This window comes from Bombus fervidus, chromosome 7, assembly GCF_041682495.2.
Source record: "Bombus fervidus isolate BK054 chromosome 7, iyBomFerv1, whole genome shotgun sequence".
Lineage (NCBI taxonomy): Eukaryota > Metazoa > Arthropoda > Insecta > Hymenoptera > Apidae > Bombus > Bombus fervidus.
Window position 1 is genome coordinate 16,122,612 of NC_091523.1, and position 19,949 is coordinate 16,142,560.

The 19,949-nt window shown below is 47.7% G+C and overlaps 1 protein-coding gene across 4 annotated transcripts in view; it reads right to left on the bottom strand.

Moving 5' to 3' along the window:
- LOC139989378 (lachesin) overlaps positions 1 to 19,949 on the bottom strand; it is a 39,796-nt gene that overhangs the window by 2,375 nt on the left and 17,472 nt on the right. For 3 of the 4 annotated variants that reach the window (XM_072007680.1, XM_072007681.1, XM_072007679.1), the window contains exons 3-8: positions 12,498 to 12,595; positions 3,710 to 3,956; positions 2,367 to 2,540; positions 903 to 1,040; positions 436 to 571; positions 125 to 282 (exon numbers count right to left, since the gene is read on the bottom strand). In XM_072007680.1, the coding sequence (XP_071863781.1) occupies positions 125 to 282; positions 436 to 571; positions 903 to 1,040; positions 2,367 to 2,540; positions 3,710 to 3,956; positions 12,498 to 12,595 (951 nt within the window). The remainder of the gene's footprint in view (positions 1 to 124; positions 283 to 435; positions 572 to 902; positions 1,041 to 2,366; positions 2,541 to 3,709; positions 3,957 to 12,497; positions 12,596 to 19,949) is intronic. The other variant, XM_072007682.1, reaches the window with a different exon arrangement.

Consider the following 19,949-nt stretch of genomic DNA (forward strand, 5'->3'; position numbering starts at 1 on the left):
ACGGGAAACAACGAGTGACGGATGTGAAAGAAAATGTCCGCGTATATAACTGGAAGGGAAAGGCGAAATCTAGGGAACAGGGAGCGTGGAAAAATGACACGTTCGATCGCGTATGTCGACTCACCGTACACCCTAAGGGTAGCCTCGGCTTTCCCCATGCTCGAGGACGCTGAACACGTGTACTCTCCTAAATCCGTTTTCTCTAAACGTCTTATCTTCAGCTCGCTCGTTGTCTTCCATTCCTCGTCCGGATGTCCCCTTTCGTCGATCTCGTATCTACCACTGTTGACACGTTGCTTAACTTTACCATCCGATGCGCGCGTACGATCGATTTCGTTTATGCGATCGTACGATATCTAGACGAGCTCCGAGGGATAACGCGACGCGCGTTAATGAAAAAGAAACATCGGCAGCTCGACGTACGTACATACATACCCGCTCATAATAACTTGCTCCTTTCTAGTCCACAAGTTAATCGTCTTTGGATATGCCTCGATCAAACAGATCAACGATACGTCCGTGTCCAAAGGCGAGCTCAATAATTGATTGGGAACCTTGGCGCTAGGTGGAACTGAAATTCCAACGGATGATAAAAGTCGATTAATGCGTAACAGGTTTGCCAACCTTCGCAAACGAATAGAGAAACGAATTATCGAGTCGCGCAGAAATCTATAACCACGTTTGGCTTTATCGAATTTCGAATGCCGTAAACATCGCGCGGACAGAAAGACGGTTAGCTCGGCGAAACGTGGTTGAATTTTCCGGCGACGAGAAATATCGTTTATGTCGTTGGTCGAATAAATCGAAAGAAGTAGGGTGTGTAACCGTTTATCGAAGCGCGGGCCAACGATACTCGCTAAAGTATATAATCGATTAGCCGAAATTTGAAAGTATATACTCACAGTTTACCCTTAGATAGACTCTCTTGCTGACTGCCGGTGGCACTTCGTTTTTGGCTATACAAAGATAAGCTCCCATTTGCCTCCTGTCTACCCTGGTTAATTCCAGCTTCTCACCGGACTGGTTGTCCACTATAAAATCTCGCGTCGTATGAATATCTCGTTGAAAGCTCTCGTATACATATCGCTGGCCGCGTGCCAGCGTTCGCACGCATACCAAATTACACGCGAAATACGTCGTTCGCGTTAAAACAACCAGACCACCGCCTACTACAACGTTAAATCTGGCGTTCGGAAATCGTTTACACGATTATTCGTTAACGAGCAGCGGGACGAACGATTTAAGGAAGAACGAGGTATCGTAAAACGCGACCTGTACCCCGTGCCGTATGACGTTCGTATCGAACGAAGGCGTGGTAACTTGAAACATAGTCGACAACTATTCGCCAACTACTGTCGCGAATTTCATGATCGATAGGGCCGAACCGCGAAAGTCCTATCGTAAAATTCCTGGGCAAATTACGGCAAAATCGCCGACAAACTTTCTAATCGTTTATCGGTTACGACGTTATAACACGTACATCGTATTATCGTTTAATTACGCGTATACGTTTTCAACGCTTTCGAAATCAATGAACCGCGCCGGATTAGATTATTATCGAGCAAACGCGCCGTTTCGCGATTCCGATAAAAGCGCGTCGGTCTCCTAACGAGATGCAGCTTGCGCGACCCACCTATCGTTCGATCTGCGAATATTTTCGTCGCAGGCGGCGTCGCGTCGATCGTACTCAAAATATCGCGTATCGATCTATCAACACCGCTCGAGAATTAATATCTCTCGACCGATCAACGAATTTGCCGCGCGTCCGAGCGAAAAATGCGTCCGACGCGAACCATTTGGCATCCGGTGTATTCACCGCGACCGTCGACAGCGAGGGAGGCGCGAAACCGCCAAATTCTACGATAGTCGGAGAATCGACGAGCACAGGCACGTATACGGAAATATATCGAAAGTCGTTCCGAACAGACTAATCTCCATTCGATGAGACGTGTTCCACCGTAATTGCTTTCGATCGGAATCACGTAGGTTTGCGAATTTACGATGTCTTCATGTTCCGCTAAGCGGATCGTGATGGCGAATCGAGTCGCTTGGATAATTAGTCGTCGAAAGTGACGCGACTACGACGAATCTGCGGTCGAAATTTTAATCACCGTCGTGCGCCGGTTAAACGATCGTCTTCGTTGCTTCGTCGTATTCTCGAATCTCTTCGACGAAACTTCGAATTTTTCGGAAAGAACGGTGGCTCGAGAATGGCCAATATTTAAAGAGCGATATTCGAGAATCGCACGGCGGACGTTTCGGGCAGCGAAGAATTAATAAAACGAAGAAGAGAATCGAAGGTTATTTGTCATCTGGAACGACGGTGGCGAGGGTGCTCGAGTCGAGATAAAAATGTAATATCTTACCTGGTATCAGCGGATCGTGAAGACCCCTCATAAGTATGAAACCACTTTTCTCGCGTCGCCAGAGCACACGAGGTGTCGGTCTTCCGGAGGCCTTGCACGAGAGGGTGGCGTTCTCACCCTCTAGAACGGAGACCTCGCCCTCCGATGTGCCGGTGCTAAGTATATCCGGCGGCACTGAAAGAACAAAATTGGATTCGCGTGGCTTTGTAGATCGGCCGCGGTTGGTAATTAGAAAGCCGCTAAACGAGAGAATTCGAGAACAAGATCGCGCCCGATTGAAATTTCCAAGGCGTTTCCAAAGGGGAGCATAAATCGAAGATTGAATCGAAGCGAAGCGAAGTCGAAGTTTTGAGGTGCATAGTCGTAACGACGGGGTTTGCGAGTCGCGTATTTGCAGAGACGCGCGTGGAAATGTAGAGGGTGGCGCCGGTAGAAATTACGGACCGCCGTAAAGATCGAGCACGATGTAACGGGACGGTACTAAAGCCGGCATGGAAATTGGACCGACTCGTCTGTCGGCGGGTCTGACTGGGCAAAATCAGGTTAAAACGCTTCGCTCCCGAGGAAAATTAAATACCATCTATCCCTGGGTAACAGAGAAGGAACATTTTCGCAATGAAATCTCGTTTCTTTTGAAGGAGCACGGGGCCATTTCAATTACACGCGTTCAGCTTGGACAAATATTCTGTACGTCGAGCGGAGCAGAGCGAGCGGGCGAGCGGGCGGGCGGGCGGGCAGGCGGGTGGCAGGCAAGCTTCGGCTGGAGGAGATTCAGCGCGAGATAGGGCCGAGGTTTTGGCCGAGGTAGGGCGAGAAAAAAGGAAACGGGACCTTTCCTGTGTTTGGCCACAAAGGAATTTCATTCCATTCGGGCCGATCGCTCTTTCGAGTTGAATGCCGAGGCAAACACGCACACTCTCCACGAATTCTCTTTCTCCCTCGGTGTCCACGTATACGCACGATACAACGTACCGCGAGCGTACGCGCTTACACGTAGGTACCGTACGCGCGTCTGCCAGACGCGGACGACGCTTGGTAATATACGCGCTCGCATGTATGGCGTACGGGGGAGGAAGTAGAGGGAAATAGTAATGGGAAGGGAGGGTTAGCGGCGGGTGGAACGAATAGAAGGCGGGTGAGCAGCAACGTAACGTTACGGCCCGTGTTCTGTGTCGGGGTCCCATTGAAACGTATTCTAGCGGCGAGGCGCGCATATTTTCCACCCCTTCTCGAGGTAGGCTAATCGAAACCGGTGCGTGCGTACGTGACGTCTCTACGACCGACCGCAAACACCCAACTGTATCTAGCCGTAGGAATGCGATATAACGCGCAATTAGGCATACCTAGGACATCCACGCATCCCAGCTGGCTCAACATGGGCTTCGTATTCAGTTGGCACATGTAGCAGCCTCGGTCAGCTTCCCGAAGCTGGCGAATATGAAGCCGCGAAGTGGCTTCCTCCTCGTCTCTCGATTGGCTTTGATTCTTCGACTTTGCGTTCTCCAGCGTGACGAGGAATCGGGGCGAGTGAGTCACCGTTCGTTGACCCATCGACAGTATCGTTTTATCCTCCACACGAATCCATCCCACCTGAGACAGCGAACACACAATTTTTTATGAAAAGCGGATCCTCCCGCATCCCCATCCGCCTGCGGATGCGCCTTTAAATCAAAAGTCGAATGGAAAGCCCGTTTCGAAACGAGTCTGTACATTCGCGAAACGTTGAATCGCGCGACCAGGATAATCCGCTATCCCATCCTAATTGCTTCGATATTACCGCTAACGGATCCGTACGTATAATATTTCGCATCCCGGAGAAACGTACACTTGCACGACTCCCAACGTTATGTAAATGTAGTTAATTATATCGACGTTTCTATTCAAATACGTAGAAGGTTGCGTGGAAGGGGTAGGCAGGGATGGTTAAATAAGCGACGACAAAGCGGACAAACAGACTGACGGGCATCCAACGACGTAAACAATTGCCGAGCTGATTCAGAAATCGTTTATCCGACGGCACACGCGCCACTGAATCGCTGACAGACGCAGGAGTCGTTCTCCTTTTGACGGGATCGCGTTCTTTTGTTTCTTCTTTTTTTTTCTTCTTTTTTTCTTTTTTAAGGAAAAACGCGAATCTCCGTCGAGATTACCGCGTCAGGATAACGAAGGAGATTAACATCTGGCGGCAAGGATCGGAAAGCAGCGACGTGGGAACGCGACAGAGTCGGGCGGCGATCAGCCGCGGAATAGAGGACAGCTCGAGTCAATATTATATCGCGCGTAGCAGCCTGCTGTCTTGCCGTGTGTTTATGTGCACCGACGTATATCCACGACCGATACGTGTTCGCACGTATGGCCGGTAGCGGTAATTGCTTTTAGGCGAGCTCGACCCGGTGTGCCATTGGCACCGCGGGAATCAACCTGACGAAAGGTTCAATTTAACGTCGTATCGCGCACCCCTTTGCCCCGCGGCCCACTCCCGCATCTCCTACGCGTTATCTATAACGCTGCACTTGGTAATTAATCCGAAGTGACTGTCGTGCACATCCCGTATGTCTACCTATGCGCCCGTATGCGTCGGGTTACACGATGTCATGCGACACCGACCATTCGTACCCGCGCGATCCGACCGTGTACCTTGCTCGAGGAACCGACTAACCCGACTAGCTCGTTCAATCTACGAATCAGCTAATGCGTTTACCCTGGAAGGCGTGCGCGCCAATTTCGCGGAATTCCACTTGCGTTCTTCGCCTTCCTCCGCCTCTGCCTTGTACACCTCGTCCGGATGTACGATCGCGATACGATATCTTCGATGGTCGATATCCTCAGCGTAGCAAGTAACAAGATCGGTCGCTGGAAATTATTCAGCTCGAAGGAAGGGAAGGAGATACATGGGAGAACGAACGGAAGATCGAGAGGAGTCGCACGAGCCGGACCATCGTCGCGGCTTTCAGCGGCAATTGCGAGTCTAATTGGGATAGCTCGGCACAGCGTTTCTCGAAACATCTTTCGTGGAATGTAACCGGTAAAATCGAACGTGGTCTCTGTCGGAGATAATTTGCCAACGAAGATAACCTATCGTCGTGCTTTTCGCCGTTTCGGACGAGAAAAGAATAGACGGGGAAGAACGGGGCAAAAGTTTGAATTCCTTCCTTCTCCGAGGACAATCGATAACGTCTTAAGTACTTTGTCACTGGGGAACAACAGTTTGTGCCGCGCAGAACGAGAACGGAAACTATTACGTCGCCGGCAGAATCGTTATCTCCAGGACAAAGATAACGATTCGTTCGATTCGCTAATTCGGGATAACGTTCGACCATCCTACGAGGAAACGCGACTTCTTATCCGACGAAAAGTTGCCCGACCTCCGTACGCGATCCACCACCAGCCACGATCGTCCCTTTGTTTCGCGTAATACGCGGCGCGCGATCATCGAAGATCGTCTTCTCTGTGTTCAAATTGCATTGGCGAAGACGTACGGGCCTGCTGGTAGGCCGTACGCGTTTCTCCCTTTGGCCTTTGCGTTTTGCCCTGTCGGCAAACAAACCGCGAGATTTCTTTGGAAAATTGCGGAACTGGTTCGACGGAGCTGACACACATTATCCTTGGAGTTACGAAATTCCCCGGTGGGTACGGCCGGGACTCTCGTACCCCTCCGGTGTAATATTTCCAGAGACCCTGGGCCACGAATCTACGTTAGCGCTAAGAGATTGCTCCCCATACCCTTTTCCTAGGCCAACCTCCGTCCCTTTTCCTCTTCCGTTCCATTGTAATCATGGAAACAATCATTCTTCGCTCTCCTTCCCTCCGATGCTTCTTCCTTCTAACCTCGACGATCTCGTTCCGTCTACGTCTCTCTCTCTCTCTCTCTCTCTCTCTCTCTCTCTCTCTCTTTATATATATATATATATATGTATATATATATATATAGATATATACTGCTCTCCGTCCGTCTCCCAAAACTCGGTCCGTTCTCCAGCTCTCTACCGCTCTGCCTATCTATATCCGTTCATCTTTCTCGTTCTCTTTTCGGCTCCATCGCGAATTTCGGGCTAAAACCCCTGTCTTCGTTGCTCCAGCAAGGTGGCGTGCGGTTCCGTCGGCAACTCTGGTGGTAGTAGCGATGCTGGTGGTGTGGCGAGCTACCCTTTCGCTCGCCTCCGCAGCAATCACCGATTTGTCTGAATAAGCCCCGGGCAAGTATATGCTCGTGCTTACCCCGGGGAAACACCACTCCGGCCAACTCACACCCATCGTCTCTCTCACCGCCGTCGCCCCCACCCGACTGCATTCCCTCAACAGCAACCCCCTGTACTCTCTGCCTCTCTTCATTCTGCTTCCTACACCCTCGATCGGTCTGGCAGCGACTCCATACCCGAAAATACTCCGGTTCATCGATGCTTGATGGGAACCAGGCTGCGGAGGAAGAGGCTTCGGCAAACCGGCGGCTAGAGCAAGGGAAAGGGAGAAACGGAGTTGCCAAAGTCGTCGCGCCGTCGACCAGACTTCGGTGTTAATCAGAAATGGAACGTCACGGATGGCAAGTAAGGTGTAAGCGAATCCACACGAAACGATCGGATAAACGAGAGACGGCCGATCGTTGCACCGGTTCCACGATCCATCGAGTCGCGTCGAGTCGTATCGCGTCGCGCACACTCGCGTTTCGCGCGACTAAGAGATACGGCGAATTGCGGGGCAAATCGGCCGTGAAAACCTATAGCGCGCAATTAATCCTACGACGAAATCGATCTAAAGTAGATATATTTTGTCTGGCCGTTCGAGAAGTACGCGGCGCAGAAAGCGAGAAGGAAATCGCGTTCGCGCGGTTCGTTGATCCACGAGCGACCGATACGCGTCGAGATCTCGCGACGATCTAATTGCCAGCCATCGAAAACGTGCCACGGCGATGGAACGTAATTAAATGAAAAAGAAAAAAGAGCGAGAGGGGGGGGGGAGAGAAAACGAGGACCGAGGAGGAATCTACTTTGGCCCGGAATTATCCGGAGATAGATCCAACGATATAAAAGGACAGACCTATGGAAGTGAAAGTTCCGTATCCGTGAATGAAACGGAACCGAGTCGATCGTTCTCGCGTTTCTTTCATAACGTGAAAGGCCGATTCGTACAAAACGACGACGAGTCAACCGACGCGACGGCAATTAAACTTGCAGCATCTTTCCAGCGAGATCCTCGACCAGCCCACCAAGCTCCACCGAATCGCACGATTCTTCTCGCGGCTTTTCCTATGGTAATTTATTTTATTCGAGCGGCAAACGTTCCGTCGCTCGTTCCGCCGGAAGATCGATCGTCATCGGAATCGTCATTTCGCGTTCCATCGCGGAAATTGAATCAACGTTGAAACGAGTGCTCGTGGAACGATCGGTTGTGGCGTGGCGCGTTAAACGCGTACGCGTATTAGTCGTTGCGTCGAAACCAGCCGTCGCTTTCTGCATTTTAAATGCTAATTTATTTTTCGCCCGTCATTGTCAGTTTACGTTGCCTGAAATCCGAATCATTACACGGCTCGTACGATGCGTCAATCGAACGTGAGGAACATGCGCGATAACCGTTTCGACGGAATCGCCAGCTGAATTGAAAATCTTTCCGCGCCAAACGTCTACGGACGATAACTTTATTTTTTATTGACGCCGAGGATCTCCACGCGATCGGTCACTTTTCGATTCTCGTTGCGCCACGACCAATTCTATTTCCCCCGGGAACCTCCACCGGTCTGTCGTATTTTTTCCCCTTTTTACGAGTTTTTTATGCGCAAACGTATAGACGGCGAGAGGATTTTGTCGCCTATAAATAAGGGAATAAGAACGATTCCGATTACAATCACGTCGACGAAACGCTCGACCTTCGATCTTCCTCGTCGTTTTCTTTTTTCTTTTTTTTTTTTCTTTTCTTCTTTGTTTCTTTGTTTTAGTCTTTGCTCGTAGACGTCACAGTCGTTTCCTTCGCTTTTCCCTTCGCTGACCGTGCTGCTCGCTCGCGAAAAATCCGACAAACACGGAATATCCAGCGAGTCCCGATCCGAACGTGTTCAATTTATAGCAACTTGGACGAACTGCCGAATATACAGAGACGGCAGCCACAATCGGCTTACCGTCTTACCATTTCCTTGTACCTCGAACGATTCTCATTTATACAGGTACTATATCTCGCGTTAGAAGCTGCATAATATTTGTTGGTCGACAAAAGACGGTCGTAGAAAGATGTTTCGCTCTCCTTTATGAATTCACGACGCGAGAAACTCTATCCAAATATGTCCGATGAAGTTTCAGAAGCCATAAATCTTCTACTTTCGTCAGACGTCTTTCCCGCTGGCAGAGTAGAAGAGAATCGCTTTGAAGTCGCGCACACGCGTTTCAAATTCGTCGGTGGTGATGGCGGTGGTGGTGTAAACGACTGCGTTCGACGATCGGTATCCTCGCGCGACGTTGCCTCGGTCTTCAGAGGGAACATCCCCTTCCATTTTTTTTCCTTGATCCAGCTTTGAGAAAGCCGGAATAAAGAGGGAAAGAAAGGTTTGGCTGGTTGCGTCTCGCCGATTCGCCTCGTTTTACTTGGTCGAAACAGTGTCGCGTAAAACTGAAAGCTTTCGGACTCGTCTCCAGGCTTCTTACTTTTCCAGACGGAGCGGGACTTTAGAAAAATCGACTGAAACTAGCGCGACAGGGATAAGAAAACACGGCGGAGGAATTGCGCACGAAGTAAATAGAAGAACAACTTGCCGACCAGCTGGCGAACCAACCTTTATCGATTTCATTCGTTACGTTCTCCTTTTATTTCGCCGCGTGTTACGGAATACAAATTAGAAATAAACGTTTTCCCCGCGGCGAATTTCGATTCACCCCCTCCGCCTCTGTTACTCTGTTCGCGACGAAACCGGTCGTTCATTTCGTTTAACGGATTGATCAATCGACTTTTCTTTTTTCTTCCGGACCTGCTTGGTTTTCGACTCGAAGCCGCAAGAAAATTCTCTCGCGAATCCTGGAAAGCGTGGCCTACGGCAAATCCGCGTTATATATTCATGAACGGTTAACTGGGGTTTAGCAGGAGGAAGCTGCAGCATGAAAGAAATAGAAAGAGGGAACGTTCTTGGGAAAATAGGGGCGCCTTAAATTCGCGCGTGTTAGCACAACAATGGATCAAAGGAATTCCGCGGGAAACGCGTTACAAGGGAAGGCGTGCAACGGCGCGCCGCGTGTGAAGTTTTGATCAGAGGCGACGCGTTGCTCGGGCAAACTTGCCAGCATTCCTGCGAATTGGATTTCTTCGAGGTAACTGCGACTACGTGCGGGCTTTTGTGTCGCCCCGGCAAAGTCGCGATGCATGCAACTCTTTGCGAGAAGATTGTTCTCCGATCCCGCAAGTTTGTTTATTTGCCTGCCGACGTACGGCGATATTTCGCGAGTTAACGCGTGCGTGAAAACTCAGCGACACAATGTGCCCGTGTATTTGCACGAGAAGAATACGTTTCCGGGACAAGTCGGTCGGTCGACCGTTGCCTCTAAAAATGAAAATATGCGAAAATTTTCTCTCGCATACAGCGTTCGCCAGCCTTTTAACAATCTACGAGCGACCTTGTTCCGTCATCTTCTTTTTCCCTCTGAACGAACAATGCTTTTCATCTCATCGACGCGCTTGTTTATCCGTCGTGTTTTCAATAACGCGTTGCCGGCGACACCGTGTTTCACAAATTAGAATTTTCGCGTTCAACGAAACAACGAAGAGAAATTCCTTTAATTATTTTATTTCGCGTCGCTGACGAAACGACACCGCGGCACAGGCAAAAGGAAACGCTCGTGATGGGCGCGTGGTGGACGACAGCCAAAGTAAACGTTGGTAAAAATCGCGAACGGAGCGGACTCGTTTGCGAAACGAATGCATTTACGCGCGGTTCATCGGAGTACGTTTGGATCCGTGGTTTCGCAATCGCGTGAACTTATTCAGCGAATCGCTGCTTCTAATTTGAAAATATGGCTACGCCGACCATCGAAAAATTAACCATAACGCGGTGTGAAACAGGTGGCGGCAAATAAGTCGCGTATAGAATAGAATCGATATTACTTGGCGGGTGGATCCGGTCGCGAAGCACCGATCGGCCTGTGTTAAGGGCCAAATGGTACAGGGTCGTTTCGTCGAAGGGTAACGCGACTACGGTTCCAGGACGGTAGTTTCGCAGAATGGATTCGCGTGAATACATATCTGCGGTTGTCGAGTATTATTCGGTAGTTGGTGTACTGGTGCGTTGGTGTCCGCGACGCTGTACGAATACCACGTAGGTGAAACGAACGCGTTAAAAGCGTACCCTCTGAAAATAATGTAAAATAACAGGAACGCGACGCGGCACGACGCGATGCGGCTCATAGTACGCGCGGACAAAAACGGATTTTAACGCGTGTTCGATCGTACGTTGAGAGTTTGCTGGGAAAATCTCCACGCTAAGAGCGAAACGGCCACCAGGGCACAAAACATCGTCGTTACTCGACTTTAGTTTCTAATTACCGGGTCGTTGGAGCGACGTTTGTCACAGAGAGCGGAGAAGTAAAAAGGATTCGATGGCGAAACGGAGCTCGATGTTTCCGATGCTGATGCAAACATTCGTGCGCGCGTCACTGCCAGAAATTCGATTATGTAACATGGAATACCGATGAACGTGTATCGAATACGTGGAAAACAAATCGGGTTAGAAAAGTTATCGGACGTTTCGTGCAATGATATTTCGAGGTTGTTGGCGGGGCGCCGTTTGTCGACGTTTTTCATCTCGTTGATATAAACTGACTAAAACTTCGTGGTCGATTAATAGCTTGCTTTCGGGCCGTGGGATGAAACGCCGTCTTATTTTGCGTCGGTTGGCGAAACAGCCCCGGGCAACCAGCGGAATCGGCGCCGTGCCGCAAATTCCCCGTTTAAACGTTTGCGATGAAAGTGCACGATCCACGTTGTATTCGTGGCAATTTCCCTCCTTCGGCGATTCGCCGCGAAATTCGCCCATTCCCGTTGACAAATCGGCTTGAAATTTTCACGACGCTTTCCGTACCAACCGTTGAATATTAATTTCATCGCGGTACCGTTGTTTTAACTGTTTTCCGTAGTTTTTATCGGTAGACTTGCTTTAGGCGCCGACGCCGGCACCAGTCTCGTCGGCGAATAAACTTTCGAAAATTTCTCCGATATTTTGCGTTGTTGCTGTGCAAAAAGCGTAAAGCGACGGCAGCCGCCCACATCGAAGCACCGAAAACTTTCCGCTAGCGCCCTTCTTTCCGGCTACTCTCGTTTTTCTCTAACCGACAATCTGAATATTCCTTACCGTGAGATAAAGGAACAGCCGGTATTAATATAAACGGGCAGATGGGTAGAAGAGGTAGGAGACTACGGCGAGAAACGAGAACCGGCCGAAACGAACCACTCGCCGCTTCGAGGTTTAACGGTATTTCGAATTTTGCGTCGATTAAAGTTTAATCTGTCACAGGAAGCGTCGGTGGCCGCGCATAGTTACCGGCCACATTGTCGTTAATTCGCATGAAATTGAAATACCGCGGCGAAAGAAGCTCGAATACGAATACACGTACGTTCACCACGCAAAGAGTTAATCACTCGCGACGGAACGACGCTTAATTTCGTCTCGTTAGCCAGTGCCAAGCTTAATGAATTGTGTACCTGGCGAGAAGTTCCGCGGGGCTTTGTCGCGCGTTGGACGAACCCTGTACGACCGGATGACAAAGTTTCGGTTTATCTCCACCTGGTGAAAGAGCGGGGTGCGACCTTTTCCACGCGGAAAACTGTTGGAAAGTTATTCCGGAAGAAGAAGCTAGGAGAGGTGGCGATGGTGTAGGTGGTGAATAGCGAAACAGTGGTGGGACGAGAAATGGCAAAAAGACGCGAGCCGCTGACATCTGCCACGAGCATCCACGCGACCCATTTGTTGCGACGAGATTACCGAAAATCTCCGATTCCTTTATCGCCTCGTGACCCGTGAACGACTCCGAGCTCGCCGACTCGTGAACCAACGAACCCGTTTATTCTTACGCTCCCGGCCTGGCTAATTAACGTTCCACAGCCACGCCAACTTCTCCCATCCCTCCTTTTTTCCTCCCATAAAACCTTCGTCAAATCCCTTACCTTGTGATTTCCTAGTTTCCGGATCGTGCACGGTAGAACGGCTTCTTTACCAATAGCCGCTGTCACATTACCGATCGGCTGCACAAAACTCGGCAGATCTGCAAAAAATCAGTATCCTGCGTTTCATCCTCGTATAACGTATGATATCTCGTTTGGTTATTGTCGAACGTACCGTTACGATCGCAGATTTTCAGAAAGAAGTTAGCACGGCCGATACCCGAAACCAACGAAACTAGCCGTTTCCAACTTCCGACTGTCATACCGTTTCGTTCGTTGTTTTCGCGTTTCGCGTGCTTCTCGTTCTAATTTCGGTCAAAGGCGGTCTCGTTACACGCAACGCTTCTACCCGTCGCATACGCGACGTTCGCCACAACGAGTCTTTTGTAACGAAATTTGTAACGAAACTGCGTTTAGAATTAGTTTCTCTCTCTCTCTCTCTCTCTCTCTCTCTCTCTTTCTGTCTCACGCGACTGTTTTACTCGAATGTATCTTCTATCGAGGAAAAACAGCGACGGATTTATAGGGAAGGTATGGAAAAATCGCGACAGCCCGGTAAAATAGAAAGGTGCGTATATTTCGTGTAGCTGGAAACATATTTCACATCGTTTACAACGGGTGCGGATTCGATAGCAGTGATTCGTAGCCCTCGTTAAAGCGTACGTGATGGCGCAATGACAGCGATTAACAGCTTGTTGGCGCATATAATATCGAACAGTCGCTGGTGAAGCATAGTTTCAATTTCCTGTCAACGGATGCACTGTCACTGGCTAATGGCCAAAGATGATACGCCGGGCTGGTGTGCATTATGTTAAGCCGATGGATCGAGAAAGGAGAGAGAGAGAGAGAGAATTTTCCCCCGTAAACATTCCTCGGGAACGAACGTTTATCACCGATGAAAAGGACACCGACGTTCCGCTGTGAAAAATGCTCTGAATAGTATGCCGAACGAGCGAATTGACGGAAACGTGAAAAGATAAGGTCCCTAAGCCTTAGTCAGGGCTGCCAACCAAGCATACCTCACCCGTTGAACTAGTCGCCATTGAAGCAAAGATTGAGACGTTACAACGATCCCGTATCGATCATATTACTCGATACTTTAATTTGATATTTGGCTATATCGCGGAGATCGGCGACACGCGTATACTCGCTCTTGTTTACAGATACGGTAATCGAGATGCTGTATCGACATTTTAAAGGTTAGGATGGAAACACGAAGACTCTATCGCTTTTGTTAGCGTTGTGTATTCCTTTCGCGTTAATCGAAAGTGAGTGAGAGAGAGAGAGAGAGAGAGAGAGAGAGAGAGAGAGAGAGATTCTTTCGTTGTTTCCGAATAGCAGAGCAAGTGACAAACAGTCGGTGAAAAGTGTTTTATATAGCGTAAAATTGAAAGTAAAAAATGTTAACACTGTACGAACGCAATACGTTTTGCTTCTTACCTGTTTAAATGTTTTCATATAACATCACGTTTTTCCATAAAAGATAATTAGCATGCGTTACTTTGCGCTTTGATAAATAAATATGGTAGATGAGAGTTTATTTTATAGGATGTGCGAACACTTTTATGAATAATAATTGCAAGTCTGTCGCGTTCAAGTTCTGTCTGTATAATTAAATACTTCGTCCATTTCTACAGTCATATCAATCGAAGTTTCATAGTTTCTCATAATCTAACTTTTGTTATACGTTAAGGGGAATCTATGAAATGGTTCTGTGTCGGAATAAATTATCTTCAAAATAGCACAGGGAAGTAGAAACTTGCGGCGTCTCTTGACGAAAGACATGGACGCACTGTTCCATGGAAACAAAATAATTATGATTTTAATGTATAAAATGCGAAAGAAGAGATTTCAGGATTCGAAAAGACAGAAACGATATACTTGCGTTTATAACATCTCCCTTTCCAATTATCGCGTTTTCGTGTAAAAGGTAACCAAAGCGATCAGAAAATTCGTTAATTAAAACACAGAAATACGTCATCGTTATTTTACCTTCTTCTACTCGTCTTTCTACGCGTAAAGAATATAGCGGCAAGTTTTCAATCCGAAAATTAAAAATCTCTTTCGAAAAACATGCTTTTTTTTTTAAAGATACGATACGTACAACGATAACTACCGTCGAAAAAATTTGTTCTTTCGTAATAGTAGGGTATAAATTATTCGCGAACGCGAAATAACGCGCCGAAACGTACAACGAGAGGAATTGACAGAAACTGTCTGCTCGCGTTAAAGAATACCAACGGCTTATCAATCGTCTACTGTGACTGAAACTCGTTTGAAGCGTTTAGCAACGAGATTAGGTAGGCAGATCCGGCTAAAACTTGCATCCGATTCGTGAAATTAAATAACGAACAATAGAGAAAGAAAGAAAATCAATGATACGAATATGGAGATTGGCTGAAACAGAGACTCGTCGAATATACGAGAAAGAAATTTAATTATATTCAACGAGGTTATCGTTATAACATTATGCAATTATCACTTTAATATGCATGATCTGGTTCAGAAATAACGAGAATGCTTCCTACATAACTCAAATTGGTAGTTCTGACAAAAAACAAATAAATTGTTGCGATCCGCGAACCTTATTAAAGTAGCCGATTATGTACACTTTAATTGGTTTCGTTAATATAGTATAATTACCAGATAAGTAATTACATGTTTGGCGAGCATGTCATGAAAATGCTGCATCACGACGTTGCACCTGCTCTCGTTGTATTATCGCCCGACGAAGTTTTCGTAGCAAAGAAAATTGCACGACCCAGTGCTGCAACTCCTTTATTCTGCAGACCTCGGTGCCGCGGTTCTTCTCGTTCACCAAGATAAGAAATGATCTTAACGTTACAAGTTTCCAGCCGGCTAGTTTCACATCGACAATGAACAAAATATGCTGTTTCTTGTTTCTAGATCTACTCGTTGTTTCTGGATCGGATCGCGGATACGAGTTTCCGATACTCTGAGATTTAAAACCAGATGTTAACGTCGCCGATCCATCTAATAATTTCTCAACGATTATTCCGATTCATCGAAGTTCTTGCATGTATGCTAATCACGACTCTTACAATGCGACCGAATAGATTCTACAATTAAAAATTCGGTATAAAATTGTCTGAACTGAATCGAGAGTAGATCGCGATGTGGAATCTCACGCGATGTGTCTGCGCGCGCTCTACCCGGCCAAACTTTTCTGGCGCCGTTTTAAAAAAGTTGGAATAATCCGAAGCTGGAAACGAGCTGAGGCGGTGGGGAAGGGGCAGGGGGGGGGCAGGCAGAGGAAAAAAGAGAAAGCTTCTTCGATACGGAGAACGAGCCGAACGGTTCGGTGAAAATGAAGCGGTGGCGGTGCTATCGGACGGTGGCCACATGGCGCGATATCGCGTACCCAACGAGTCAAAGTTTGGAAATGGCATGAACGGTACGCGTACCCGTGGACCAGTCTGCCCGATGAGACCGGAAGACGCTGCGGCGTTGCATTCGACCGGTATGCATCGTGTGCATCGAACGGAAAAACGCTGCGCTGCAACTGTGTGTGGACGTGTGCGCGATACTCGAAGATACGGGGTCGTAACTGCTTATGAAAGTTGGAGAGAGAACGCCGTAGCTTTGCGAGGTTTTTGCTACTCGAAGAGCAAGGGTCGAGCGAACGGGGGTGGCGGTAAGCAACTGGCAGTGCGGGCACGATAGAGGAAAGAGTTTGGGCCCGGCGGACCTAAGAAAACAGCTCGGTAGCTATTATGATAAGATATTCACTGACAGAAACAGGAGAGGGAAGGAATTTTCAAGTTGCAGCGTAGTCTTCGCAGCCGTATCTAGAATGTAATATAAGGAAACGTGGAGGAAAATAGCGTGGAGGCAACGGAGCTGAGTGGCCATGCGAACAGCGAACGACGAACGGTGAACGGGCGACCGGTGAGCTGCGAGGCTGAAAGGAAAAGGAAGAAAAAGGGGGTTCCAAGGAACCGGGAGAAAACGGAGGAAAGAGAATGGAGCGGCGCGGGGAGAGCTTCGAAGTGGGAGTCGCAGTCGGAGCTGGAGTCGGAGCTGGAGTCGGAGCTGGAGTCGGAACTGGAGTCGTATTCGGAGTCGGTGGCGTGGCTGCGTCTACAGCGACTTCACCCACGCCAGTTTTGCTGCCGCCGCTTTTATTTTATGGCAAAATTATTCTGGCAGAAAAATAATTCAATCTCTGCCGCTGTACAGATTACCGTAGCATCTTATCGAGTGAAGCTACCGCCGAATAGCCGCGATAGCATGGTTCGGCTGTCGCGAATGGAATTCCACTTTTGCGATTTCAATACACGCGCCAACAGAAAGATAATTAGAGGCGACGGCGATACGAATACTTGGTAAATGCATATTCGGATCTGCCGTTGGCAGTGTACGCGCGATACGTTACGGAGCCAATCTTCCTCCGGCTCATCGATGTCAAAAATGTTTTCCGATTTCAATCGCTAAGTACCTTGGAGTGCGTGGAATCGGCGATCTCGTATCGCGGAAACGAATGGACGCAACGAAATAAAATTAATGAGGGTGGAACGAGGCGAAGCGCTCCGCTCCGTTTGATTTTAACGTTTATATACCATCGATACGGTCGTTATTTTTATATTTTGTCGAGCACAAGTACAACGTCGGGAGTAAACACGACAGGATCGATAGGCGGATATTCGCAAATAAAGAAAGAATGGAAAAGAGATGTCGAGAGAGGGAAAAGAAGAAAAGAAGAAAAGAAGAAAAAAAAAAAAGGCGGAATTCCCGTCCGACAATAATATCCGTGAAGCAGTTTTCTCGTGCCGTCGTAAATTTGGAAATTTTTCTATGATACTTGGAAATGGAAGCGACGAAGGAGTAGCGAAATAGAAGAGAATGAGCTTTAAGGTCGAATCGGATCTATCGCGTAGCGCGTGGGGATGGGAAGCATCGGCAGCGACAGGATAAAATATCGCTCGACGTATTTCAGAGATCTTAGGGACTTGGTCGACGAACATTGGACGGCAATTGGTAGCGGCACTCGACGATACCATGGCCTGTGTGGAGCTTTGTGCCCGCCATGGTGCCCGTCACGACGAATCGACGCGGCCGAAAGAAGAATGTTTTTACGTGTCGCCGGTGTCCTCGCATCGCTTACCGTGAATAAAGAATCGTGGAACCGTACAGATGTTCCTTCGACGTATTTCTCGTCGACGCGTCTCTCGCACCTATCATAAAAATACATATCACCGGGCGTATCACGATACGTTTTCCACCTTCGACAAATTACTCTCTTATTTCGAGCCGGGGCTTGCTATCTTTGCCGGAAGATACACCGTAATCGTTCTCCGGTGGAAAGACAGTCTGAGAAATGGTCGACACCGCCGGAACGAAAATATGAGCAACGCTTAAACGAAGAAGCGCAGGCCCGCGTTCTTCTTTTTCCTTTCGCCGCGAAAGGCCCTGCTTCCCGTACAAAAAAAAAACCATCGCGAACATCGTACGTCGATACTTTACGTTTCCACGCGATATCGCGGTAACGTCTCGCTATCGCGAGTTACGCGACCTTCGAAAATGAATATTGTATTTTCCTGTCATCTTATCGGAGACACGGTCGCTTCGAATGGAAGATCCGAAAGTTGGAAACCGTTTGGAATTTCTGCTTCGATCGGTCCTTATCGATAGCAATAACGTTTCATTTTCCAAGCGTGGAATCCCAATGATAACGAAAAGTTGCAAAATCGATGTATTTCGCGTGAAATCGGTAAGAGTAGATTGAATCGGCCATTAACGTTGAGGATCCACGGTAACGAAGATTTTCCTCAAACGAGAGTTTAACAAAGTTCCATGTTATTACGATAGAACAGCGAACTTTGAATATAAGAGGGAGTACAGAAGGAAGCTTGACTTTCAAGGGAAGGCAACTTCGCTTCCAAAAGAGCAAACATCTCTCTGTTCCTTTTTCTCGAGGCAGAGCTCGGCAAATTTTTATCCCGGCGAAAGCATTAATTTGTGAAAAAAAAGAAAGAAAGAAAAAAAAAAAACGATAGCGAAAGAAGAAAAAAGAGAAGAGCCAAGTATAGGAATTTCGCGGCACGGTCGCGGCCTCCCCTTGCTCTAGCTCGCATTTCAGGGATATTTAAGTTTCATCGCGAAACTTTAGCGAGACGCTGCATTTATTAAATCCTCCGGCATATTTGACGAGCAAATCTGAGAATTGTCGTGTCACTGTCGTCGTTCTCCTTTCGTCCGAAGTAAAGGACGGAAAAAAAAAAAAAAAAAAAAAAGAATCGAGACGAGGGGGTATCCGAAGAATGAGCAAGAGAGAAAAAGAGAAGGGAACGAAAGGGCAGAACCATTCATTTATTAAAGGAACGGTATTAATGTTTGAGCTAGTTACATAGATCGAGAAAAGTAAAACGCAGCGACAACGTTGATGGTCGTTGATGTATTCCGGTCGAGTAAAAGATTACGTATTACATCTATAGAAAATCAATCTCGTACTCGACTGCCGTTTTAATTAATCGCGCATCAGTTCGACCAGTCGGCCGCTTTCATAATACAATTTTTAATCACGATTCGCGATGTAATTCGATCAATTTAATTACATTTCCCGTGATACAATATAAATTCAGCGTGCCACGCGATAGATAATATTTGATGCGTTAATATCACGAAAAGTAGGAATCGACGTGTAAAATGGATCAGTGCGAGCCAACGAATAATAAAAGCTATTACCGCGACGATGGATACACAAGGCGCAATTATACAACCATTACGATTAATAAACGCGGCATCGGTTCGCGAAAGGTGGGCCACCATCTGCGTACCGCCCGTTTAAAGTCGCGATCGACCTCGTTGCAACGCGTTTACGACGCTTATTAAATTCATTAGACGCGCGAGTTGCACTCTCTACGGCTCCGTGTACTCGTTCAAACGCGAATCGTCGCCGTTTCTTTTATTCCAATCGTTTCGTTCGTAATGCACGTCCTTTGCCGGTACAGTCCAACGGCCAAATAAAAAACCTTAAGAAATACTTTCGTTGTTTCTCGTTCTCGACACGTCCAACTGGCTGTCCAACTTTCGCCAGTTGTCTTCGACTATCGTCAACTTGAATCTCGCCTGTAGCAAAGAGAAGGCCAGTCTCTCGTACGCGAGTGACACGACTCATTCGAGAAGAAAGTTTTTCCGACAAAAGATTTGTTATACGCGTGAATAATAGTTAAAAAGTGGATGCTGGGACGGTTCTTTTTTTTTTTTTTTTTTTTTTTTCTCGAGCACTGAACTCGTTATCGGAGTTAGGTAACCAGCTACATACATACATACATACATATATGTATATACACGTATACATATATATATATATATATATATAGTACCTAGCAAAGTGAAACGGAGGCCAGGAGGTGGGAAACGGGGGATGGAAAGTTAGCATACGAATGCCCAATTGTGTTTGTGGACTGGTTCGTCGCTCTGATTTACATAGTT